The 27,850-nt window shown below is 43.1% G+C and overlaps 1 protein-coding gene and 1 long non-coding RNA gene across 2 annotated transcripts in view; one reads left to right on the top strand and one right to left on the bottom strand.

Moving 5' to 3' along the window:
- The window catches only part of CAVIN2 (caveolae associated protein 2), a 34,392-nt gene extending 20,990 nt beyond the window's left edge, over positions 1-13,402 (bottom strand). Inside the window, exon 1 of the mRNA XM_014069459.2 lies at positions 12,533-13,402. Coding sequence (XP_013924934.1) covers positions 12,533-13,021 — 489 coding nt within the window. The 5' untranslated portion in view covers positions 13,022-13,402. The remainder of the gene's footprint in view (positions 1-12,532) is intronic.
- The window catches only part of LOC148049342 (uncharacterized), a 98,709-nt gene continuing 81,301 nt past the window's right edge, over positions 10,443-27,850 (top strand). Inside the window, exon 1 of the long non-coding RNA XR_015695758.1 lies at positions 10,443-10,478. This is a non-coding gene — a long non-coding RNA (uncharacterized LOC148049342). The remainder of the gene's footprint in view (positions 10,479-27,850) is intronic.

Below are 27,850 nucleotides of genomic sequence, written 5' to 3'. Positions count from 1 at the left end.
CTTCATTGGCCAACTGATGAGAATTTTACTCTGCCCTTTTTATTCCAGACATATATTCAGACCTACAGTACATCCAATTTCTCATCAACACACAGGAAAATCAAGGGGGTTAGGCTAGGTTACAAGTCCAGTAGTGGTATTCAGGCGGTTCGCACTGGTTCAAGCGAACCGGTTATTAAATACCCCCCCCCCCCCGCGCTATCAAAGTGGATCCTGCATGCTGTGTTGCGCTGCAATGGAGAAACGTTCAATGGAGCCGCCAACATGGGAGAAGGAGAAGGCCATTTTCCTCCTTTATTCTCCCAGCTTCTCCTCCTCCCCTTGTGCCGGCCATTCTGTTGCTCGTTTCTTCATTGCACCACAGTGCCCAGGATCCACTTTGATAGCGGGCTGGCGGTGGTAATTTAACAATTGGTTTGCTCAGGGTCAGGTTGGCTCGCGGGAGGATTGTCCTGCATGTGCAGCAGAGCTGGAGGGTGGGGATGGGCAATAGTAATAGCAATAGTAGTTAGACTTATATACCGCTTCATACGGCTTTCAGCCCTCTCTAAGCGGTTTACAGAGTCAGCATATTGCCCCCAACAACAATCTGGGTCCTCATTTTACCCACCTCGGAAGGCTGGGTCAACCCTGAGCCGGTGAAATTTGAACAGCCGAACTGCAGAACTGCAGTCAGCTGAAGTAGCCTGCAGTGCTGCATTTAACCACTGCGCCACCTCAGCAACTCCTCCCACGACAGTCAACCTGACCCTGGGTGACCCAGTTGTTAAATTATTTGAATCCCACCACTGGCTACAACAAAACCAAGTAACAGTAGATAATAGAATAACAGAGTTGGAAAGGTCCTGGAGGTCTTCTAGTCCAACCCCCCCCCCCGCTCAAGGAAGAGATCGCATACCATTTCAGACAAGCGGCTGTCCACTTGTCAGAAAGTTTGATTCAAATACAGTAATTTTCCTTATCTCTCTTATCAATCAATAAATTTTTCTGCATTTAAAACAAAACAAAGAAGTAGGAAATTGTGAACATTCTGGCTGGTTCTCCCTTTCCTTTTTAAAAAAGTTTAAATAGAATATTTAAATATGAACTATAAATATGAACATTTATAGCTTGCCCTTAGGAAAAGCCCATAAATTAAAAAAAAAAAAAGATTCTCCTCTTTCTTTGGGTTTATATGAGAAAAACAGGGTGAGGAGAACAATGAAAAAGCAAGGCGGAGGCTCTTCCTTCCAGGATGAACGGAGGAGAGATTAGCATGTCAGCACACCAAACTTGTTCCACGGGGCCCAATTGATATATTTAAAGAATTGTCATCTAACGGAACACAAGTTGTTAAGCGTGAAAACAAATGTAAGCTATGCGCCCAGCATATCTGCACAAAAACCTTCCAAATTCCCTCCCCTTTTCAGAGCTAAGCGAATGTCTCATAAACTCGATTCAAATTTAGATTCTGCATAATCCAGACTACTGCTAAAAAAGGGGATGGTATGCAAACTGCTGATCCTATTTAAAAAAAAACACAACAACACCAAGTTGGGTTTTATAAGCAGGTCTTTTAGCACAGCTGAGTTTCTCAAAAGACTTGTAAAAAAGTAGAGTGCCTGGGCATAAGTCCATTCATTTACTTTACTGCAGAAATGGGAAAAGTTTTTTATTCTGAGCTGCTGTTCTTTTTCTCTTTCTTTCCCCCCCCTCTGTTTCTCCAACACCAGATCCATGTTTCCAGGGATAGATCAAAGTTATCAAAGTTCCGAATTTAATGCCTATGTACTGTAGGACTTTTGTAATTAGGTTTGAAAGACACATGACTCTCCAGGCCATAGATATATCAGTATAGGTACCGGAGTGGGGCTGCACAAATCCAAACATTCACTAGATGGCAGCAAAGACGAAAGGTTTTCGTCTACCTCTTATCCTCCTCTAGGGCTGCAGATCAACTTTATTCTACAAAACTGAGGTCCAGGAGTCTACAATGGGTCAGCCTCAGCCTCTAGATCCTTCCAGCTTCGGTTGCCAATTATCAAGATATCGCCATGGCAACAGTTCTGTCTGCCGCTTCCTTTCTCTAAGAGTCTCAGGTGTTTCCATGAGCACTGGTATTTACACAAAAGAGTACACACAGGAAGGAATTGTATTTTGATCGTGATTTTATAAATGTATTTTAAAGCTGCAACTCAATTGTGAGATGACACGGTGTGGATTGGTATTAGTACATCGTAATAACTTATTAAATTAACTATGGTAATAACAAACACCATTGCAGTAGTTAGTTAAGTTATGAACCTAGTTAGTTATTAACTAACATGAATGTTTATGCTTCTGCTTTTATTATGTTTATATTGTTTTTAATATGTGGTTGGTGGCCAAGACGTGATAGCATGTAATCGATCAAGCTGGCCAGAATGAGACAGGCCACCATATAAATTGATTTAATGTGTGTGTGTGTGTGTGTGTGTGTGTGTGTGTGTGTGTGTGTGTACAGGCCACCATATAAATTGATTTAATAAACAAATTTATATATATATATATGTGTGTGTGTGTGTGTGTGTACACATATACATACATACACATATTTACATATACATACACACACACCTATAGTGGTGGCTTAGTGGTTAACACAACTGTTTAATATGTAATACAGCACAGGTTCAAATCCCAGTAAAGGTATGGCTAGCTGATGAGAGATAAATAGCTTGAAATAGATCTATACTAGTCTCCCTTTATTTATTTATCAGCACAAATGCAACATGCATGCATGCATGCATGCATGCATGTATGTATGTATGTATGTTGCATTTGATAAATAAGCAGTATGCTTCCTCCCATATTTGGGCATACCAGGGGTTGTGACACAATGCACATACATACATACATAAGTTTATCATGGTTTATAAATAACATTTAGAGATGAATTATTTTATAAAAATAAAATTAATTAAAAGATTTCATTTTTAAATTTCGATCCTCTTTTCAAACTGCTTTTAAAGTGGCTATCCCTGAAATACTTTCAGAAACCGAGGTGGCCCTTTAGCCACACCCAAAAAGTGCAGTAAAGCTGCACACCTACTGGAGATCAGAAACACCTCATTTGGAATGCGTGTTCGGGGGAAACAGATTGCAAATGTTTTAAAGTGAAACCAGATGGACAGTGCTCTACATTAAACTTGCTTGCCTGCCACCCACCCACTTGCATAATATGCCAAAACATTAAGGCCACACAACAGTTTGCATTTGAAGGAGTAAAGGTGCTGTGGGCGGCACCTGACTGCACAAGAGCCAAGGTGGCGCAGTGGTTAAAAGCAGCACTGCAGGCTACTGCTAGATCAGCAGATCAGCGGTTCAAATCTCACCGGCTCAGGGTTGACTCAGCCTTCCATCCTTCCGAGGTGGGTAAAATGAGGACCCAGATTGTTGGGGGCAATATGCTGACTCTCTGTAAACCGCTTAGAGAGGCCTGAAAGGCCTATGAAGCGGTATATAAGTCTACTGCTATATTGCTATATATATATACCTGTAGTACCTTCCTCAATGCCTTTAAGCTCCTTAAGGATTGTGTTGCAGCGGAAAGTAGCTATGTGATGGTAGGAAAAGAGCCGTTTCAATAAACTCTCAACCTCTCCTACCTTCTAGAGTTACGGAGTACATGCTTTCAGAAAGCCTTTAAGAGAAAAAGGCACATTTTTTAAAAAATTAAAGCAAGATATTCCTCTTATACTAAATCCTACTCCAGAATTAAATGAACTTAAAACAGCTCAAAGGAATTCTCCCAGCATACTCTCTCTTTTCCACCCACCGGGACAGATAAAACAAAATGCTGTTTATCTGATGAAGTTATACTCTGCATGTTCAATAGCGCAACTTGGCAATAGGCACCTCCTCTAAAAGCTATGCACCCTAGAAGAAAATGTCACATGAGGAAAGAAATACAGATTCTGACATAGCTCTGAGCTAGAAAATGTGTATCCATGTGATTACATTCTAACGCAAACTGAGTGTTGAGTGGCCGTTGTGTATGAGCAGTGATGTAGAAGAAACTGAACAACATCCACTGCGTAGAGGAAGAAGCGTTTTCAACACAAACATGCCTTTCAATGTTCATGCTGTTGGTACAATTGGAGTTGCATGTGGAGTTTTATTTGATGGAAGCTTGGTAAAATTCTATGATGGAGGTGAAAAGTGATTGATTGTTTATTCATTTCCTTGCTGACTAAACACCAGATAGATGGGGAGAATGTTGTTTTTCAGAGGGGGGATTTGTGGACAATGAAGTTATTCTTCCCATTTCCTGATACGTGGCCAACAAATCACACAAAAGGGCAACAAAATCAAGTAGGGGGCTGGAGCAATTCTCGTAGATGATCCTTGGTTAATGGCCATTAGTTCAGTGGCTGTCAGAACTTGCAATGACACTGAATAATGTTACTTGTGACCATTCCTTGAAGTTCTGGTTGTTGCCCTGCGATCATGTAATAGCTCAGTGGTTCCCAAACTTGGCAACTTTAAGACTTGTGGACTTCAACTCCCAGAATTCTCCAGCCAGCAGAGTTGCCAAGTTTGGGAACCACTGTAATAGCTATTTGAGATCTTCCCTCCCACCTTCCTGCAAGCAAAGTAAATGGGGAAGCCAGCAGGAAGTCAAAATTTGTGGCCATATGAGGTGCTGGCTTAACAATCTGCTGTGGTTTGCCTAACAACGGTAACTTGGTACTGCTGGAACTGCTAACATTTAGCAGCATGGTCATATATCATTGTGCTTTACAGAACTTCTAGTCCCAATTAACATTGTTCAGCAAGGACTACCTATATGAGGACACATTGCAGTGAACAGGGTTGTTTACCTTTTGGTGGGGAGAATAAGGGAGATCAGACAGAGCTGCATAAAATTATACCTGGCATGGAAAAAGTATACATGGACACCTTTCTTCCTCTTTGGCAGCTTTAATACTAGTATGAAATCTTCAATTTCAAGAACAGTCAGCTTTCTCAATTATATTATTGCTGGCAAATATGAACAGGACAGTATTCTTGCATTAAGAACCTGCTTCTGGGATTCCTATGTGTATGTAATGGACTTTTTAACAAAACATTGGGTCTCATTATCTTTTGATCCAGTGGTTCTCAAAGTGTGGTATCTATTATATTAATAGATAGTAGAAATACACCGAAGGGAGGAGTAGAGGGATAGAAGAAAGAGGGGTAGAGAGGGTGGGAGAGAGGATTGGAGGGAGGGTGAGAAGGAAGGGAGGAAGTATCGGGAGAGAGGTGTGGTAGAGGGGGAAGGGAAGTAGGGTAGAGGGGAATGATGGAGGGAAGATGGAAAGTTGGAGGGGGGCGAAAGAAAGGGTGTATAGAGGGTCGAAGAGGTACAGTTTCTATTTTGGGGGGTATTAAGAGGAATGGCTGTGTTTATTGTTTAATGTTATATGGCCCCGGTTCTGCACAGTATATATGTGACTGTACGAAAATGAAAATGGAAAATAAAAACACATTAATAGTAAAGTGTGGTTTGGGGCCCTTGGGGTCCTTGAGACATTTGGGGGGGGGGTTTCTACAAAATTAAATAAGTATTTTAAAATGTATCACTTTTCATTTCCGACAACGCAAATATCAATAAGTATAACCCACACCAATCACACCTCTCTGAAGTCCTCAATACTTTTAAGAATGTAAAGATGTCCTGAGACAAAAGGTTTGAAAACCACTGCTTTAGTTGGATCTGTACTGCTTCTTACAAATTAATGGGTATTACCATAGAAACAATAAATAATGATTGCAATTTTAAAGTGCTGTATAAATATAACAACAGACATTACAGGTGACTTCAAAACTACAATTGGAGATTAGCAATGTAGTAAAATCTTTTTAAAATCAAGTTTGTAGGCTTGCAGGGACCACGTATATTTTTTCCATGTATGATCATCCCACTTAGTTTCCCCCCCCCCATCAGCTAGAGTTGGGTATGCTACGTAATGTATACAGTGATAAAAATATACACAGAAAAGTTAGCACATTCCATTAGGTTGCAGCAAATAAAGCTGGAAAATAAAATAATTATATCTAATCTCTGTTAGACAAACTCATTCAAGTCTTGTCCCCATGACTGAGTTAGTTCTATCAAGCTAGTTATTAAAATGATTATGATTTAACTTTGTAAGTTATTTCCTTTGAGTCTTTCCTACTCTTTGGCTTTTCAGAGTGGGATAAAAATACTTTGAATGAACAAATAAAGCACAGATACCACCATAAGAAATGGGAGCTTAAGACATTGTTTAGTGATTCTGTAAAATGGGCGTTTGACATATTCCACAGTATTGTAGTTTTTTCAGCAACAGTGCGATAGTTTGAGATACTGGAGAGAATGGACAGATAGACAGTAATAGATTATTTTGATGACAAATGAAACAACTGGGCCAAAGTGGAGACATTAAGGGACTGCTATCCTATCTTTTGAACCCTATACCTGATGTCCTTCAGATGCATTGAAAATACAACTCTCCGTATTCTTGGTCAATGAAGAACTGCAAGCTAGAAATTTTGGGAGTTGTAGTTTTAACACCATGTTGTTGGAGGGCACCAAGTTGAATAAAGTACTGTGGGACCATTTGTGTTGTCTGGGCTTGGTTTGTTTTCTTGCAGACAGTTCATTACCCAACTAGGCAACATCTTCAATGCTACTTGGATAAAGTTCTGTTTAACTAATCTTATGACGAAAAGACACCCACAAATATATTCTCTGAAGGACTACTAATCTTGACTGTTTCAAAGATAATGGCTATAAACTGTGTAGCCTTTCAAATTTATAACTCACTGGGGTATACATAGAACAGATAGCGGCATATATTATGCTTTGGGACAAAATTGCTCTTCGTCCATGAAAATGACCTTTGTGGTTTATTCTGTTTCTTAAATGCGTAATGCTGGATGTAATTCTAGAACAGTGGTTCCCAACGTGAGGTCCATGCCCCACATGGGGGGCAATTTGATTTTTAATGGGGGCAATTTGAACCTTGTTTAAACCAAGTTAATGGCCTTTTAGGCTTCCTCTGTGTAAGTAGAGTTCACTTTTTGAGTAAAGTAAGAATTATATGTCACAGGGGAGGAGCATCAGGATTTTAGGGATGCTTAGGTGGGGCATGTCCAAAATAAGGTTGGGAACCACTGTTCTAGAGTCAACCAATCACCAAACCATATGTATTCTTCTTTGGAAGTAAGCCCATTGACACCAGGTCAATATGTTCCAAGTACACTCTTGATTGTAGTTTCCCACTGGTACTTCTCACTGCTAGGAGAATTTCAAGAATCCTAAATATGCCCCTCCAACACACTGAGAGCAAGACACCCATTGCAATCTCTTTGGCAACCTGCTTGGAGTGTTGTTGCTGGGTGATCAGAAAATAAAGTGTGAGTCACCCTCCTTCTTGGGTTGAAATGAGAATTGGTGCCCAATGCACGAGCTGAAGGAAAGCTGCTTATCATTTAAGTACCATATAACTAGATTTGGAAATTACCATCCCTGCCTTTTCTGGAAAGATTACATGAAAGGACAACTGTAAAATGGCTTGTCTTCCCATTTTAATGACTTCAATTAATTAATTGCTTTGTTTCAAGCACTTGGCTACTTTCCAAACAATTGAAAAAAAAAGTTTCTCACCTTGAAAATCCATAATCAACCATTTGGATTGATTTACACTTTCCAGCATGGCTTCTGACGGAGTGAAATATATTGAACTTTCTATCCTATTCTAAAATAGAGGCTGGGGCTGACATATAGATGCTTATTAGGTCTGCCCCCACTTCTGAAGGTATTGAGAAGAATTGCTCTGGACCCTGTAATTGCTCTCTTTATCCAACCAGCCCCACTTTTTCAGGCTTTCATGTGGCTCTGAAAAAAACAAGTTGCAAGTATTTGAAGGTACTCAAAAGCAGCTGCAGTTTTTTTCAGGCTCCTGCAGAACCTGGAGAAATATGGGGCCTCTTGAAATAAATAGCAGTGGTACTCTGTGTTCTGCTCATTCTTCTGTGAAGGAGTCATCTGAAATATTTTGAATGCATGCACCACCCTACAATTCATCTTCTTGCAAATCTCCACAGGGCCGGAGCACCCACAACCTCTGGAGGCAACTGGAGGTGATGGACCCTGGGATGATACTGGCCTCGTTCCAGCTGTTCTGCCCGAGATCTCACCTGGCCAATCCCACCCCTGCAGCTGTTCTTCATACCACATTTGCTTGTTGTCTCCTGACTTACGTTTCGTCTAACTTGCTTTATTAGACACGCCAGATGCTAGGAGAGACGGAGCCCTTGCCAGGAAAAGAGGCGTCTTTCATAGACTTTGACTCCAGTATATACAGTAGGTGAAAAAGCATCGCTTTGTTTATGCAACACAAATTGCCAAATGAATTGAAACAAGTAGTGAGCAAGGATCAGGCAGATTGCTGGGATGACTGGCAACAGAAGATCATGGGTGTCATAAGGCCTAACCACAACCACTGTCTGCTGCCCTCAAGTGCCATCCTATTACTTCATTGGGACTGAAACATGCAGTTGCTACATCAGCTGGCTTCTTTTACGTGGAATGGGAAAAAGAGATTGATATAAATGTAGAGATGCTACATAGATCTCCATATCATTCTGCCCAGAAGATTTTTTTTAATATAAACCCAATGTACGTGTTCCTTATTTATGGGATAATTAATTTGCCTTTTTTTAAAAAAAAATAAGGATGCTGTTGTCTAAGGATGAATAATAGAGCGGGTAAAGGGAGTGGGAACAAAGCTTTTGGAACATTTTCATTCTCGAAGTTAAATAAAAGAGGCACCATCTGTAACCCATCAAAAGTTTAGACGAGGTCCCCAAGCTTTTTCAAAATGTTTCTCAGCCTGCTTTGCTCTCACCCACCATCAGTGGTGGGTTTCAAAAAATTTTCGAACCTACTCTGTGGGTGTGGCCTCCTTTGTGGGAGTGGCTTGCTGGCCATTTGACCTGGTGGGAGTGGCTTGCCAGCCATGTGTTTTCTCTCTCTTTCTCTCTCTCCTTCCTTTTGTCTCTCTGTCCCTTTTTCCTTTTTTTCTTTCATCTCTCTCTCACTTTTTCTTTCCTTTTTTCTTTTTTTATTTATTTCTTTCTTCCTTTCTTTCTCTTTCTCTCTCTCTGTGAGTCTGTGTGTGTGTGTGTGTGTGTGTCAGTGGTGGGTTTCAAAAAAATTTGGAACCTCTTCTGTAGGTGTGGCCTGCTTTCCGGGTCCACTGGTGGAACCTCTTCTAACCGGTTTGGTAGATTTGACGAACCGGTTCTACCGAATAGGTGCGAACTGGTAGGAACCCACCTCTGCCCACCATTATAATAATAATAATAATAACAATACCTGTATCCTTCCTCCCTTACTTATATTGCTTTGGCCACCCTATGCAACCCCAATCAATACTGCAGTTCAATATTGAGGGATGCTGAGCATTGCACCTTATGCATACCTGGAAAGCCCACCAGGCTCTCAATCCTGATTTATTTTACTGGATAGTCCTTAATAGCAGCAATTTTCTTTGGCCTATGAGACTGTGTTTCCGATGGCTAAAAAAGGGAATAAGGCTCACTCTGCTCAGTAGATATTTTTAACATGCAAAGAATCAAACACTCCTTTAAAAAATCATCATGGCCAGGATCACAATATAAGAAGAAATGTCCCGTAAGGACAAGGAAAACTTTTAGGAGGGGCACGCCTGTAGTGCCTTTACCTACTATTCAATTAATCAAACAATGTTGCTTAACATAATTAGCAACATTAAATTGCAGACACAAATCCAAGATGTTTTACTTCAGATATATATATATGATGGAGACTTTTGGTTTCATCAACAGACATAGAAGTTGTAGAAGGAAGGATAATGCATAGAAATACTATTACAAAACATTTTTACAATAACAAAAGTTAGAAACGTTTGCTCAGGGCAACGAAAACGTCAAATATTTCTCTCTTAAGAACAACTTTCTGTGTGCTTTAAGCCCCAAGTATACAGATTAATGTCAACAGTAAAACAAGGCGGCGTGAAATTTAAACTCAGATCATGAGTTAAGGAAGGAAATCTTTACAAACAAGGAAGAAAACACTGCCAATCTTTTAAATTGGGCCTTATTTTCCACGTAAAAAACGCAACCTAGCACAGCTTGAAAGCTTGGATTTGATTGCTGATCTTATTTATAGTTTTATAGTTTTATAGTTTTATTAGAATTTGTAGGCCGCCCTTTTCCCTGAGGGGACTCAGGGCGGCTCACATAAAACTGGGAAGGGGGGGATACAAACAACAAGATAGAGACATATAATAAAATGGTAGGCAACATACATTCATCATTCGGGAGGGGTAACTATCCTTATCCCCAGGCCTGACGGGCGAGCCAGTTCTTCAAGGCTGTGCGGAAGGCTTGGACGGTGGAGAGGGTACGAATTATTTCTATGGAAGGTGGGACAGATACTTTAGGAAGTAAGTCTATCTTTACTTTGTGTTACTCATATGATGAGAAGCTATACCGATTGCATTGCCACGCAGGAAAAATACGAAGTGATTTAAAAAGAAAAACTTTTACTAGAAAACAAATGCAGGGACAGTGATTCATTTATTTATGCAATTGAGAAGATGCTAGTCAAATATCAATCCCCAGCAAAGTAACTTGGGAGTAAAACTCTACTGAGTCCAGACAGACATACTTTGGCTTCAATACACTAGGCAGTTGTTGCTGCCTGCGGTCGAAATTGCTGGATGTGGAAAAAGGAATCATTTTAGAGGGAGAATCCAGCCGGAAGTATTTGCCAACAGTTAGGCAGGGTGGAGCTGCAGCAGTAAGTAATAATTTTTTCCAGAGCCTATAAATGCAGCTCTTGATGAAATTTGGGAGCCTAGATTTACCTTGATTCATATATATTTTTTTCAGTTTAGGGATAATGAATTTTAGCAAGGCTTCAAATTGTTCCAATTTATTATTTTGTGCATGTGTAAAGTTGTCAGCAGGGGGAAAATAATACTCAAAACATACTAAAAATGAAAGGATTATTACTATGCAACGAGGGGAAAGTGTGAAAACTGCACTGATTGCAGTACAAGTAATCCTCGACTTGCAACATTTGTTTAGTGACCATTCAAAGTTACATCATCACTGTAAAAAGTGACTTGTGACCATTTTCTACACTTACGACCACTGTAGCATCCTCGTGGTCACCTGATAAAAATTCAGACACTTGGCAACTGACTCATATTTATGACGGTTGCAATGTCCCGGGGGGCTTTTGCAAGCAAAGTCAATGGGAAAGCTAGATTCACTTAACAACCATGTTACTAACTTAGAAACTGTAGTGATTCACTTAACTGTGGTAAGGAAGGTTGTAAAATGGGGCAAAATTCACTTAACCAACATTTCTCAGTAAATTTTGGGCTCAATTGTAAATCAAGGACTGGTGTAATAGGACCGGGTGTTTGTTAGATTTATTGGGTTAGGGATTTTTTCTGTCTTCGCTGTGAGTTGAATTGTGTGTGTGGGTGCACTGAGGGAGTTCAACCAATTTCATTGTACATATGTCGTGCACTGACAAATTATTATTATTATTATTATTATTATTATTATTATTAACAACAGAATTGTATCACAGCGGCCAGTTGTTTCGCCGGATTTGGCATTGATTACTAGTCGGGCCCCACCCAGGACGTCGTAATACATTTTTGTAATATGCATGCAGATCCAAGCATTATTATTATTATTATTATTATTATTATTATTATTATTATTATTATTATTATTATTAATAATAATAATAATAATAATAATAATAATAATAATATTAACCAGGACTTGCAAATTGAAGTTGAGTGACTGTGGAAAAAGAAATTGTGTGTTGTCCCGATTGTAATTGGAGCCCTTGGAGCAATACCTAGAGGGCTACCTCGCTATTTGGAAATTTTAAATTTATCAGACTTGAACATTCTGATTCTACAAAAAACCATCCTACTTGGAACAGTATATATCCTCCGACGTTACCTTAACAGTTCCTAGGTCCTTGGTTAGAACTCGAGCTGTTGAGCTACCAACCAGCCCCAAAGGCTGTGAATCCCACCAAAGATTAACCACGCAATAATAATAATAATAATAATAATAATAATAATAATAATAATAATAATAATAGTAGTAACAACAACAACAACAACAGTAATAATATGACATCCTAGGCCCCTGGGTGGGGCCAGACTAGTAATCAATGCCAAATCCGGCGAAACAGCTGGCCCGCTGTGATACAATTCTGTTGTTGCGATAACAACAACAACATTAATAATAATAATAAAGGACTACTTGTACTTAAGTTTATAGTCCACTTTCCCTTCAAGGAAGAAGAGGGCATCCCACCGTCCCCACTTTGCGCTGCGTTTAATTCCCAACAACTCTACTTTTTCAGCAGCTCAACGGGGAGGAGAATTTCTTTGGGCCCGTCCCAAACCCACCACTCCCAAAACTTTCAACCCCCTCCGCCCCGCTTCTGGCGGCTACCGACCTGGAAGATGAGCACCTTGAAGTGGTTGCGGCGCAAGAGCTGCGCGTGGTTGTGCTCCAAGCGCTTCACCTGGGCGCACTGGCGGTCCATGCGGTCGCGCACGTCGCGCGTGTTGGCGCTGACCTTGCGCGACTTCTCCAGCAGCTTGGCCACCGTGTTGCTGGTGGACGTGTGGTTCTTGCACAGCTTGCTCAGGTCGCTCTGGATGCCCTTGACCGAGCCCTCCAGGTCGATCTGCCGCTGCTCCATCTTCTGCTGCTTCTCCTGCACCGAGTCCAGCATGTTGACCAGCTTGTCCAGGAGAGTCAGCACCGTGATGGCGTTGACTTGCGAGCTGTCCCGAATCGCCTCGCCCGGCCCTGACGGCAGCAAGCTGGGGCTGCGGCTGCCCGAGGGCACCGGGCTGGGATTGCTGGCATCCAGAGGCCCATCGGAGTTGGGGGAAACGTAGGCGCTGCTCTTCTCCGCTTGCACTCCGTCCTCCCCCATGGCGGCGAGGCTAGAGACGTTGGGCCGCTGTGATCAGCTCCCCTCTCTCGGGTGTTGCAGGAACGCAATCTGCCCCAGCGTCGAGCTCCTCCAATGACTTCTATGCAGCAGCCGAAAACTTGGGGAAAGCTCGGCGCAGCCCCGCCCTTTCTGATCCCCAGATTCCGAAACCAGGAAGGGTTCGAGCCCGGAGTTCGTCGCCTGCAGGTTTAAATTTTCCCCCTCCGTCCCTCCCTCGCTCTTTCCTCCTCGCCCTCTTTCCTTGACGGGCGGAATGTCATATTTCACCCATGAGTTCACGGGCAAAGGCGGGTGCAAAAAAGGAGGGGGGAAAATCCCCACTAGCCTGGCTCGGCGCCGCAACTTGCCATTGGTTAGGGCCAGCCGTCTACGCTTTCGGGCGGGCTGCTCCGCTCCAGCGCAAGGGATCCCCTCCCAGTGTTCCCTTACTGGTTTTTGTGTGTGTGTTTGTTTAATAGGATTGTTTGCGTTTGCCCTTTCTCTGGCAGAAAGCAAGGAAATGGCCGCGGGAAAGTCCAACCCGAGAACATATTATTGATGTGGGGTGGCGAGAAGGACTTATTTCGAATGGGAACACGAACTGCGATCCTGCTATTCCTGATCCTATCAGAACTGCCCCTTTGCCTAAGGAACGTGGTTACAACGTCTTACCAGTCTTCTTCAGCTTCAACCTCAATAATACAGGAGCAAAACAATCGATACAAACAGCTCCAAACTCTATTGCAGTGTAGGAAGTTATCACCCAGTCCTCGCCCAGAAAAATGAAATATCCTAGGAAATATTGAAAAGGCAGAATATTTCTCTGGATGGGAAAAGGAAGGAGCATGTTTTAAAAGACAGAATAGCTGCCTGCAGCTTCCTGCCCATCCCCACTTTGTCAATGGGACATTAAGAAGGCCAAGCTAGTCCACTTTACATAATAAAGAGTTCTCCCCTTCAGCTCCGGAGTGATGGGATTAAGGCATGATAATATTGGCCCTTGACCCAACTCGCCACATGGCATCCGAGAGCTCAACCCAACCTGGATTCAAAACGCAGCCTAGAGAGTTGCCCCTGCATGGGCCCGTGGGAGTCTGACAACCAATCAGAATACAAGCTCGAGATCAAAGGCCAGAGAGGGCATAAAAACAGGGACTCAGCTTCTCTTCCTCTCTTCCCTTCTCTTCTCCACCAACATTGAAGCATGTGATCACCTTTCCTGTTCAGGACTCAAGCCATGTGGTCCTGTCCACCAATAAACCATCTTTCCAAGCAGCCTCCATGTCTCCAGTGTCTTTTTCCCCACTTGGAGCCGAACCCAGAAGGACATTTCTTTCAACAGCAGAAAATATGACTTCAGCAATAGAGTGATCAATGCCTGGAATGCTCTACCTGACTCAGTTATTACATCCTCTAACCCGCACAGTTTCAACCTTAAACTGTCTACCCTGGACCTCACCCCATTCCTAAGAGGTCCATAAATGGGGCTTGCATCAGTGCTGGGTTTCCTTTTTTTTTTTTACTACCGGTTTGCTCGTGCACGCGTGCATTCCTGTGCATGCGCAGGAACAACCGGGTGGGCAGGCGGAGCCTCCTGCTGCCGCCACTACAAGTTCGCCCAATCCTGGCCGAACTGGGAGCAACCCACCTCTGGCGTGCATAAGGGCACCAGCGTGCCTACCTTCTCTGTCCTCCTGTCCCCATTTACTTGTATTCACTTCATTCGTGTCCATGTTTATACTTATACCTGCTATCTTGTACATGTTTGACAAACTAATAAATACAAATACAAATCTTCCGGCTCTGGTTGATTACATTTTGAAAGCATGTGAAGAAAACTGGCTTCCTATTGGTCTCCGAGCGCAATTCAAGGTGCTGGTCATCACCTTTAAAGCCCTACATGGCCTAGGACCCGGATATCTGCGAGACCGTCTTCTGCCACATACTTCCCAACGACCGATAAGATCACACAGGGAGGGCCTTCTCCGGGTGCCGTCAGCCAGACAATGTCGGCTGGCAACTACCCGGGGGAGGGCCTTCTCTGGAGCCGCTCCGATCCTCTGGAATAAACTGCCCCCAGAGATCCGGACCCTACCCACTCTCATGGCCTTCCGAAAGGCTCTTAAGACCTGGCTATTCCGGCAGGCCCCGGGGCTGTTGAATTCATGATTGAGTTCCAGCCCCGATTAGACTGGGTGTATGTTGTGGTCTTTTAAATCTATGTCTCTGTGTTTTTAACTTCTATTTTTTTAAATGTATTGTTGTAAGCCGCCCGGAGTCCTTCGGGATTGGGCAGCCTATAAATTCATTAAACATCAAACATCAACAAACCAAAAGGGGAAAAGAAAAAACCTTGGAGTGGAATACCAACACCTGGCGTTTCAATTTGGACAAGTGCACCCACCCACCCCACTTGTCAAATGCAGTAGTTAAGCAAAAACCATCCCAAACATAAAAAGGACTGAGGCCTGCTTTTGCACCTGGCTAATCCAAGCATCCTATTAGAAGTCTCCACCATACTTAATCAGGAGTATTGCCTTTGTTACAGGCAGGTGTTTAAATGTGATAGGGATACAGCGAAGTTTGAGAATCCTGAAGAATTCAAGGAGTCAGTGGGATTTCTGTTTAAAGTTGATCTGGATAGAAACAGTGCAGATAACTTGCAGTAAAGAGATACTGCATATTCTTAATCTTCCGCCACAATTTTAGTGGTTTTGTAGTTCATGCAGTTTAGTTCACGATTTTGTAGTTCATGCAGTTTAGCCTACTGGAGGACTCACAAGAGGGTGTGGGAAGTTATCACCCAGCCCTCTCCCAGAAAAATGAAATATCCTAGGAAATATTGAAAAGGCAGAATATTTCTCTGGATGGGAAAAGGAAGGAGCATGTTTTAAAAGCCAGAATAGTTGCCTGTAGCTTCCTGCCCATCCCCACTGTTAATGGGCCATTGAGGCCAAGCTAGTCCACTTTTACATAATAAAGACTTCTCCACTGCAGCTGCAGTGGGAAGGGATTAAGGAACTTTACTCAACTGATCACATGGCATCTGAGAACTCATCCATATCTGGATTCAAAACACAGCCTAGAGAGTAGCCCCTGTAGGGCCCCATGGGAGTCTGACAACCAATCAGAATACATTTCTTACACAGGAACAGGAAACAGAGAGGTGGGACTGAATGGGTTATAAAAAGTCTAGCAAGCCCCTCCTTCAGCCCTTCTCTTCTTCCCCACCAACAGTGAAGCATGTGATCACCTTTTCTGTTCAGGGCTCAAGCCACGTGGCCCTGTCCAACAATAAACCATCTTTCCAAGCATCCTCCATGTCTCCAGTGTCTTTTCCCCCCACTTGGAGCTGAACCCAGAAGGACATTTCTTTCATCAAGGGCACTCACTAAATAGAGTAGAATTGCATCTGCTACCTTCTCTATTTCATCGGGTCCAATAAATTCCTGGTACACTCAGTGTGTGGTGTCTTTACCTGATCAGTTGAATGAAAGTAGACTGCACCATGAAGTATCCCTATTCCAAATTTCTGTAGATTCGTGTTCTGGAATAAATCAGTTGGCAAATTGGAAAAGAATAGATACTTTGAAAAGGCTTGTTGGAATTAACTGAGAGTTACTTGAGTTCTTATAAACGAACAGAGTAACTGGCAAGTTATGGGTGGAAGTAGATACTCAAAGGAATGTACTGCAGCATCTCCAGGATTCCTATTAGAAAGCTTATTTTCTTTGAAGGAAACAACAGAGCTATAAATGTTACCAAATTGGGGATTCAGAAGTCCAAATCACCACTTTATGGCACTTTAGATAGAAAATTCCTACTCTATGCCGTCACATGGTGATCAGTTGACATTTTGCAGATAGATATGTTGCATTTGGTACAACTATTTTGCTACTGAACTTATTTGGTGAGGGAATTGTCCTGTAGATTACAAGCGATAGAGGTAGACTTCAGTTTACAACTGAAGTTGAGGCTGGAATTAGGGTTATAGGTCATGGTGGTTGCAAGTAACGGTCAAAGCCCTTCATGGTATTGGACCTGGGTACTTGAGAGACCGCCTGCTGCCAATTACCTCCCAAAGACCCATCAGATCTCACAGGGTCGGCCTCCTCCGGGTTCCGTCCACCAGCCAATGCCATCTGGCTACTACCCGGGGGAGGGCCTTCTCTGTAGCAGCTCCGGCCCTTTGGAATGAACTCCCCGTGGAGATCCGGACCCTCACCTCTCTCCAGGCCTTCCGGAAAGCCGTCAAAGCCTGGCTGTGCCGGCAGGCCTGGGGTTGATGAGTTCCCCTCCCCTCTCGACTGGTATGGCTGTGTGATTTTCATGTATTTTAATTATGTGTACTGTTGTTTATGTTCCCTTTCCCCTTTGAGTTGTTCGCCGCCCTGAGTCCCTCCTGGAGAAGGGCGGCATACAAATAAACCAAAACCACAAACCACAAACCAAAGGTTTTTGAGGCAAAAAATATTGTTTTTCAGTAAATGCAGGACAGTTGCTAGGCATCCAAAATATGATCATATGCCCCCTGGCCATCAGAACTTTGAATCTGGTTTATAAGTACCTTTTTTTGGGGGGGGGGTGTTATGTTTGAAGGGCCACTAAGTAACCAGTTGTAAATCAAGAACTACCTGTAGTTAGCTTAGCTTTTTATACGTTATCTTGCTGGGAACCTGTTGAAGGGCAGATAGTACTGTAATAAATAAATATACTTAGCTAGTATTTCCTCTGATAACAACCCCATACTGTATGTCTTGTGCATGGGAAATCATGCAGGTGTTTTATGTTTTCCTATGCACAACTTGTACTACTTCTTGAAGATAACCTAGATTCCCTCTGGTCTCTTAGGTTAAAAAAAGGTGTGCATTTAAATTATTTTGAGCTGCTTTATAGGGTAGAAAGCCCTTTAAAATGATTCACAAAGCAGGAATGTAGCCCTTTTGTCTTCTGGCAATTGTAGATACTGAGTTTTTCTTTCTTTCAGAAATGTGCATGTAGTTGAACTATATCTAGTCAATACACTAGTTGATAAAGAGATTCGAAATGCTTGATTTTTGCATGGTGTGAATATTTTAGGAATTTTGACTGATAGTATTTTTCTACAGCTTTTACAAAACGATTGCATCTTTTGTGACTATTACTATTGGTGCTAATGGAGATAAATCTGGCATCTGCCTCCTTATTTTTAGAAGCACATTATTAAAAGTGTTTCTTAAAGAGTGCCTTTTAAACAGTTGAAAAAAAAACTTAATATTAGTTTCCCTTGACTGATCTCCAAAACATTTTTGAAGATGGTAATGTATATCTTTATAACATCAAATGCTCCTTTGCATGAGGCAGTAAGTTGATGACATTCTTCGTGTCAAAGCTGTTCTGCTTGTTTTTGCAGATTTCTACAAAGGAATGTAGGTCTAGCTTTGTTTGTTGTTTTGTTTGGTGTTTGGGGCCTCCGAGTTGTCCTGGCAATTCCTCCAGGGAACTTTTTTAAAATGGAAACTTAATGAAAAAGTGTTCTTCTTCCTGAATATTTTCTCAAGTATATATCTGCAGCAGGAAAAGAATCTTCGTTAGTTCCCTTCAGTGACTATAAAATTATGCTTAAACTATTTTAAGTTGTTGTTGTTGTTGTTGTTGTTGTTGTTGTTGTTGTTGTTCTTCTTCTTCTTCTTCTTCTTCTTCTTCTTCTTCTTCTTCTTCTTCTTCTTCTTCTTCTTCTTCTTCTTCTTCTCCTTCTCCTTCTCCTTTTCCTCCTTCTCCTTCTCCTTCTCCTTCTTCTTCTTTGCAATCGTGATAGACATTTTGAACAAAGTTTAGCTTGGAAGGCATCATGGTGACACCTGGGTGGGTGAAGATTCATTTGTGAAGGTTCACTCCTTTGGGCCTTGCCCCGAGAACCCTTATTTCAATTAGAGAACAATTAATTTGAGTCTTAAAAGATATTAAAAAATCATGCTGAGAATGATTTTTTTTTAAAAATGAATCATGCGGTTGGAAGACACTAATTAGCTGTTAGGTCCAACCCTCTCCCCAGCTAAAATTCCTTAACAGGGTGCTGTGCAGCCTTTTATTTTGCTCACTCAGAGAAAGAGATTAAGCCATCTACATTTCCGAGGTGCTCAAAATGGAATCGGAAATCTGTTTTCCTATAATTAAAAACCACTGTTCCTGGTTCTTCTTTGAAGGGCAGAACCAGTCTTGATCTCCTGAGATGCTATTCAGTCACTTGAAAAATGCAGTTCATACCCATCCTTCCCAGGAACACCTTATCAAAAAGTGATACATAGCTAGTTCACTCAGTCTCCGCCCTACTGTATGTAAAATGCACACATCCAGTGGTGGGATTCATTTTTTTTTACTATCGGTTCTGTGGGCATGGCTTTGTGGGCGTGGCTTTGTGGGTGTGGCAGGGGAAGAATCAGTGGTGGGTTTCAAAAATTGTTCGAACCTACTCTGTGGGTGTGGCCTCCTTTGTGGGAGTGGCTTGCCGCTCATGTGACCGGATGGGAGTGGCTTGCCGCCCATGTGACCGGATATGAAGATGCCGACGACACTTGTCAGAACTACCTTAAATTACCTCACACACAGCACTGGCATGCATAAGAATATTGTTGCTATCCTATTTCTCTGAGAATGCATTTCTTTGGAAAAGATTAGTAAGTGGCCCAAATACTAATAACATTTACTTGGTCATCCATTTAATTTAGTGGCATTTATTTCTAAGAATCACCATAGTCTGATAAGAGTAAGCACTGTAATAATTATTCTTTCAGCAATATTTGTTCGCATGCCTCCTTCTATAGGAAATGGTTTACACAGGACGGATGTAGCCGACCACAAATTGTTCTTGATACCTGTAGAATTTGCTTGTTTTGTACTTGCTTGAAAACAGCTAAACTAGGGCGTACACGTGAAACTTAGGAAGCGCGCAGTTATCAATTCTATTATTGGTCCAGATGCATAATTTGTAACCAATGACATTTGCAATGTTTGAAAACCTAATTTGCGTATGAAAGTTTATATATTCAGCTTCGCTACATAATAAAGTTGTCATTCACCCAGAGAGATCGTGCCCTCAAGTTCTTTCTAGGATTAGCTTCGTGGGTGACCCCACGTGATATTGTTGTGCCCAGATGCCGCCCTGGAGCCGTTTTCTCCGGGGACGGACTGGGGCACTAACAAGGGGTGACCCCACGTGATATTGTTGTGCCCAGGTGCCGCCCTGGAGCCGTTTTCTCCAGGGACGGACTGAGGCACTAACAAGTGGTGACCCCGACGTGATTTTTTCCGCCGGACCGACGCAGCCTCGCCGCTGTGTGCCTGAGACCCCATCGCTTACCCGCGCGCTCGTCGTCGTTCGTGGAAACGACTGATCTTTCGTAAGTATGGGGACGGATCTGTCCAAGGACCAGGTGGGTCATGTTAAAGAACTTGGCCAGATTCTCAGAGCTTCTAAAAGTCAATTAAAAAAGAAATTTGTCTTTCCTACCAAATCTGAATTACGCCAACTGTTAATACACATTTGGCAAAACTGCCCCTCCTATCCTCACCATGGTTCCCTTAAACCTGGACCATGGGTGAAAATAGGCACCTATCTCCATCAGGAACCTCGTGCTCCTACTTCGATGCTCCTGACTTGGAAGGTTATACTTGCTGCTCTTAGACTCCATCATTCTGACCCTTCTCCTGTTTTTCCCATAGAACCCCCTGATCTTACTCCCCCACCTCCTTATTTAGATCGCCCTTCAAGTTTTGTTCCGTCTGTCTCCTCTCCCTCTGTTTCCCCCCCTCCCTCTCCTTCTGTTTCTGACATTTCGCTCACATCACCTCCCCCCCCTTCTTCTGATCCTGCCAGCGTTTATTTTGCTTCCTCTCTCTCTCTCCTTACTATGGCTGGCAGTGCTGTGGCTCGTGGTTTGGCTTCTGCCCGAGCCGACCCTTCTCTTAGCCCAGATGATCTGGAACTTCTTTCTGCTTTTCCCGTTGACATAACGGGCGCTGCTCCCATCTATGAAGCCCTCCCTTTTAGAGTGCTGAAAAATCTCATGACACTTGTCCACTATTTCTCAGATACCCACCCTTTTTGCAGCCCTAATTACAAAAGCCCTTCCACTCCAGTGGAAGCCTCCTTCAACAGCTTTTTAAATTCTTGCTAGTCTTTATGTGACTCAGATTATAACTTCTTTGTGTGAGTCTTATCTCTCTTCTTCTGTTGATTCACAACTTTTGTCTCTGTTTCTCACTTTACAAGGTCTTGTCTCCTCTCGCTGTTATTTTTTCCATGTCTCCCATATCTGAAGTCATCAGCCCTTCCCTGGGCCTCTCCAGGAGGGCAATGATGTTGCTGACGCTGCGGCATCAGCCCCCCCACCCCATGTCAATGTTTGTTCTGCTATCACACCTTGGGATAGCCACTCTTACTTTCACCAGAATAAAAAAGCGCTCATAAAACCATTTGGCATTACTGCAAATGAGGCATCAGCAATTATTCAACTATGCCCCACCTGTAGCCAGCAGGCAAACCCTCTCCCTATGGGAGTTAATCCCTGAGGGACAGAGTGTTGCCAAATTTGGCAAATGCATGTTATACATGTTCAGGCTACATTATGGCATCCCCCCAAAGGGGTGAAGCCACCAAACATGTTATTAATCATTGTATTCGGACCTTTGCATCGCTGGGACACCCAAAAGAGAAATTTGGCATTCCTTATAACAGCCAGGGTCAGGCGTTGGCTGAGCGCGCCAACCAGACATTAAAACATGCCCTGGACAGATATATTGGCAATAGGGGAAAATGCCCCCTGGCCTCCCAGCAGTGCAACACACCGGCAGCCCACCATCCTCGTCAGCGACTCGTCATTTTGCAGCTCCACCTACTGCAGACACCTCCCGTCCACCTGTCTACTATCGCTGCTTGCCTGACTTGACGTGGTGAGGACCTGCTGACCTGCTGACCTGCTGACCTGCTGACCTGGGAAAGGAACTACGCTGTAATCCAACTCAAATACAAAGTTCTTTGGATTCCAGGACAGCACGTAAGACCATATTTGCCAAAACCACCTATACAACCACCTACACAAACACAGAAGCAGCCTGACCATGACCAACCAACAGGAACCACAGCTTGAGGCTGTCTCTGTCTCTGACCTGGAACACAGAGCAGAGCACCCTCCACTCCCCCGACCGGCTGCCCTGTCTTTCACCGCAGATCCCCCTACTATGTGTTTGGTTGAATGCTACCTGTTGTCATTATTTGAACCAGTCCGGACAAATTGAAACCAGTGTGGATACCGTTCAAACAGTTGGACAAACATACAAAGCCTTGGACTTCTGGTAGGATTGGATGACCTCTTAGTTACTAAATTTTAGCTGGTTGGGAAATGTTTCCAAGACCGTTATAACCCTTGTTGCTTTGCTGATACTGTTGTGTTGCTGTATTCAATGTGTACCCTCTTTATTCACTATGTGTAAGAATATACTCTAGCTTGGTTCCACAGATTCACATTGTCAACCACATGGAGTTACATGAACAGTCAACCCCTTCATGGGGAAAGATCCCTTCCACATGCCCAGCAATGAAGAGGGAGACGCTGCCTTTTAAAAAAACAAAAACATTCCGGGGGTGTGTGTGCAGGGCAGTTTCTGCTGTCTGAAACACACATACACAGGGATGCAAAAACATCGCACCAGAAACATCCTTCCGGCCTAAACGGCCAGGACTCATTATGCAGCCTCATGTAACATGAAGTATGTGAGCCAGCAACTCCCACACATGCCCTTCTCCCCCCCTATGCTATGCTGTAACTGTCTATTCCCCCTTTGCCATGATGTGACTTTTTATTGGTTTATGTGTAGAATGCTGTGATTAGCCCTGGTAGATGAAGAGGAAGAGTCTCTTTGACAAAAAGATAATAAAAAGAAAAGGAGGAGATGTTGCTATCCTATTTCTCTGAGAATGCATTTCTTTGGAAAAGATTAGTAAGTGGCCCAAATACTAATAACATTTACTTGGTCATCCATTTAATTTAGTGGCATTTATTTCTAAGAATCACCATAGTCTGATAAGAGTAAGCACTGTAATAATTATTCTTTCAGCAATATTTGTTCGCATGCCTCCTTCTATAGGAAATGGTTTACACAGGACGGATGTAGCCGACCACAAATTGTTCTTGATACCTGTAGAATTTGCTTGTTTTGTACTTGCTTGAAAACAGCTAAACTAGGGCGTACACGTGAAACTTAGGAAGCGCGCAGTTATCAATTCTATTATTGGTCCAGATGCATAATTTGTAACCAATGACATTTGCAATGTTTGAAAACCTAATTTGCGTATGAAAGTTTATATATTCAGCTTCGCTACATAATAAAGTTGTCATTCACCCAGAGAGATCGTGCCCTCAAGTTCTTTCTAGGATTAGCTTCGTGGGTGACCCCACGTGATATTGTTGTGCCCAGATGCCGCCCTGGAGCCGTTTTCTCCGGGGACGGACTGGGGCACTAACAAGGGGTGACCCCACGTGATATTGTTGTGCCCAGGTGCCGCCCTGGAGCCGTTTTCTCCAGGGACGGACTGAGGCACTAACAAATATGATGTAAACTTGTTTTTTAAAAGGCATCTTTGGTTTGCGTTAAAGCGACTTCAACACACGCAATGTTCTGATTGCACCACAAACGCAGTAGTCATCCTTACCTTTCACAGAGGCACTGAGTTTTATAAATATGAGCATGATAGTGTAGAATAATCATATCCAAGGACCAGTGGTGGGTTTCATACCTCTTCTGTAGGTATAGCCTGCTTTCCGGGTCCACTGGTGGAACCTCTTCTAACCGGTTCGGTAGATTTGACGAACCGGTTCTACCGAATAGGTGTGAACTGGTAGGAACCCACCTCTGGGAAGAATACTGAAAACCACATTTCCTCCCCACCCCACTAATCTGCTTTCCAGCTCCGTTCTCCTATTCAGGGCAACAAAAGAAGATCAGCTGGGAAGCTGGGAAGCAGCGGGACCAGGGCCAGCCTATTTACCGGTTCTCCGAACTACTCAAAATTTCCACTACTGGTTCTCCAGAGCCTGTCAGAACTGGCTGAATACCACCTCTGACACATACAGGTGTATATTAAGGGAAGTGCAGAAAAGGAAGGAAAATTGCTTGCAAAATATGTACACTAAGAAAAAAAATACACTTTAGGCCACACATTATGGGAAGCTTTTCAACACATTGCACAAGTTTTCACATGGATATTTTTTTTTCTGATGTGGAAACAAGCTGAAATGGATTCAAGGAGGTAAAAATGTCAAACTGATTCAAAGTGACACTGATATATATATAATAATTCTTGTTGAAAATATCTACGTACAAACTAAAGTAACTTCCTCTTGAGTAAATGTACGTCAGAAAACTTGCATTCCAGAAAGCTTCAGCTTCCTAGAAAGACCTAAGATAATAAATCAGTTCCATCATCAGCACAAAAGAAATAATATGTGAGTTTTGTTTAAGGATCACGGGGGATTTTATTTGCCCGGGTTTAAAAATAGACTGACTTAGTTTGAACTTCCTGGGCTAATGTACAGATTGGGTCACAGTTGTTCTTTGAAGTTCCAACTTTTGTGAAGCAGTTTCTGGTTAAAAAAACTGTCTTAAAAAGTACCATATTTTTCAGAGTATAAGACGCTCCAAACTATAAAACGCACCTACCATTTTTTGGGAGGAAAACAAGAAAAAAAATCTGCCTTTGCCTCCCAGCATCCATCTGCCCTCATTCAGCACTGTAGCTGCCCATTTGCCACCGCTATCAATTCGCTGCAGCTCATTTGCTGCCGCCGCGGCCTGTTCGGCGCAATCCATCCTTTGCCACCCATTTGTCATAGCTTGTTCACTGCCGCGGCCCATTCAGCATGGCTCATTCGCCACTGCCGAACCACGCCGCCTGGAACTGTCTGAAAATGTGATGTGTGGAGGCCAAAAATGGGGTGTGCGGAGGCCGAAAATGTGACGTGCAGAGGTAAAAAACGGCCGAAGGGGAGGAGGGGGGGGGCTGGCAAATTGTTGGAGCTTCGGCAACATTCAGTGTATAAGACGCACCACAATTTTCACCCACTTTTAGGAGGAGGAGGGAGTGCTTCTTATAGTCCAAAAAGTACAGTATATGTTAGGACATTCATTTTTAAATGCTTGCATTAGGAAAAAAAATGTATAGAGAGCATGTCAGAGAAGATTACCTTTAAAGCCCTACATGGCCTAGGACCTGGATATCTCTGTGACCGCCTCCTGCAACATACTTCCCAGCGCCCAATAAGATCGCACAGGGTGGGCCTTCTCCGGGTACCATCGACTGCACAATGTCGTCTGGTGGCTCCTTGGAAGAGGGCCTTCTCTGTAGCCACCCCGGCCCTCTGGAATGAACTGCCCCCTGAAATCCGGACCCTCCCCACTCTCTCGGCCTTCCGAAAGTCTGTTAAGACCTGGCTGTTCCGGCAGGCCTGGGGCTGCTAATCTTGATTGACATTCAGCCCCATTAAGATCGAGCGCATGTTGTGTCCTGTTTTAATTTGTTTTGTCTTATATTTAAAAATTTTAATATCTTCTTTTTTAAACTGTCTTTTATGTAAGCCGCCCGGAGTCCTCCGGGATTGGGCGGCATACAAATCTATTAAAATTGACAAATTGACAAGATGTCTCTTAAAGTAGATACAATATTTGTAGGGTTTTTTTCCCTAAAACAATGCATAATGCTGTATAAAGTTTATGACAAATCATGTAAAAATTTAAAACGGATAAGTTATAGACCGAACTGTAAATCCCTAGGTTTTAACTCATGGAATGTGGAACAAGGGGATGTTTACATTTCTCAACAGGCAATAAAGGTTATTCTATTCATTCCTGCCCTAATTAGACTGAAGAATAAACATGCCAAAAATTTGATACATTATTAATCATGGACGTAACATTTAAAATCTTCCTAAACATTCTGAAAAAAAAAAGGGATGATCTGTTTAAAGGAAGAACATCTTGAATGGAAATCATACATGTTTCTGATTCCATTTGAGTTCCAACTTAGGAGTGGCTAGTTCATCTCACAGAGTCATGATATCTTTTTAGATATCTTAATCCATTTCTCTTACTTAATCAGTGTATCACCAGTTTGGGGTGGGGTGAGGTGGAAAAGACATGTACATTGCAATACATTGTAGGCTTTATGGCTTTATTGTTTTTATTCTTCTGTTTATTTGCTGAAAATACAGACGAGCTTAGGGCTATTTATATTTATTAAAACATTTTTACTTTGCCTGTTTAAAAAAAAAAAAAACTACCCAAGGCAAGCTAGGAAATCAGTCCAAATAACAATAAAGACAGAATGAACAGAACAATATGCGGTGGCTCAGCGGCTAAGATGCTGAGATTGTTATCAGAAAGGTCGGCAGTTTGGTGGTTTGAATCCCTAGCGCCGCGTAATGGAGTGAGCTCCCGTTACTTGTCCCAGTTTCTGCCAACCTAGCAATTCGAAAGCATGTAAAAAATGCAAGTAGAAAAATAGGAACCACCTTTCGTAACAGCGTTCCGTGCGCCTTCCGTGCGCCTTCCGCATTTAGTCATGGCGGCCACGTGACCACGGACAGCGCTGGCTCTTCAGCTTTGAAACGGAGATGAGCACTGTCCCCCTAGAGTTGGGAATGACTAGTACATATGTACTAGGGCAGTGGTGAAATCGAAATTATTTTTACTATTGGTTCTGTGGGCGTGGCTTGGTGGGGTCATTTGGCTATGTAGCCATGTAACTGGGGGATCAAAAGACCGAAACTCACTTTAACAATGTCCTGCTGGAGCAGGGTTGGACTAGATGACCTCCAGGTCCCGTCCAGTCCTGGATTATCCTCTGAAGCTGCGTCTAGTGCCAGGTTTGCAGTCCTTCCTTCCTCTCCTTTTTCCCACCCTTCCTCCCACCCTTTCTTTCTTTTTCTTTCTTTCTCCCTTCTTTCTTTCTCTCTCTGTCAATGTCAATTCTTTCTCAGCACACCCTCCCCCCCATTTTTGACCTTCCCACCCCCCGTTTTTGGCCTAGCAGACCTCAGGGGAGCCTGCTCCATCTATTCTCTGCCTCCAGAGTCCGAGCTGATCAGGAGGGAATGGGGATTTTGCAGTGTCCTTCCCCTGCCACGCCCACCAATCCACCACGCCCACAGAACTGGTAGTAAAAAAAATTTGAATCCCACCATTGGATCATGCCTTGAAGAAAAGCTAGCAAGGCACCTTTCAGATATACCTAGGGGATGTATGGATGATCCTTTAGTGTGGCAAAAATAAATCCCAGGTTTAGGATTGTTGGAAACACAGTTAGAAATAATATTGCTGAGCCCATATCTGTACACAAGACTCTGGTATGCTGTTGCAACTCAGAAAGGTTATTTGCCATGAATTCTAGATTCATTGAGCCATCCCTTGCATCCACAGAGAGGGTTGTCAAAAAGATCACGAGAACAGCAATGATCATAGGTGACACATGTAAATAAGGAGGACTTTGGTTCACATCAGGGGTGGGTTTCAACCGGTTCGCGGTGGTCCCTGCGATCCGGTTGGTCGCCGAACCCGGAAGTAAGTAACTTCCGGGAATGGTGAAGCCCCCCCCCCTGCGCCCGCGCGCGCCCACGCGCCCGCACCCACTCCTTACCCGGTTTTGATAATTCTGCGCTTCCACGCATGCGCAGGACGCATACAGCGCCTGCGCGATCCTCCAGGAGCAGCTGGAGCATCGCACAGACGCTAGTACGCATGCGTGCGCCGCCGGCCTCGTTCCAACCGAACCGGTTGGAACGGGGCAAGAAACCCACC

The sequence above is a fragment of the Thamnophis sirtalis genome, unplaced genomic scaffold, assembly GCF_051295495.1.
Source record: "Thamnophis sirtalis isolate CommonGarterSnake01/CBP01778 unplaced genomic scaffold, rThaSir2_p1.2 scaffold_1, whole genome shotgun sequence".
Taxonomy (NCBI): domain Eukaryota; kingdom Metazoa; phylum Chordata; class Lepidosauria; order Squamata; family Natricidae; genus Thamnophis; species Thamnophis sirtalis.
This window is presented reverse-complemented; position numbering and strand designations above follow the sequence as displayed.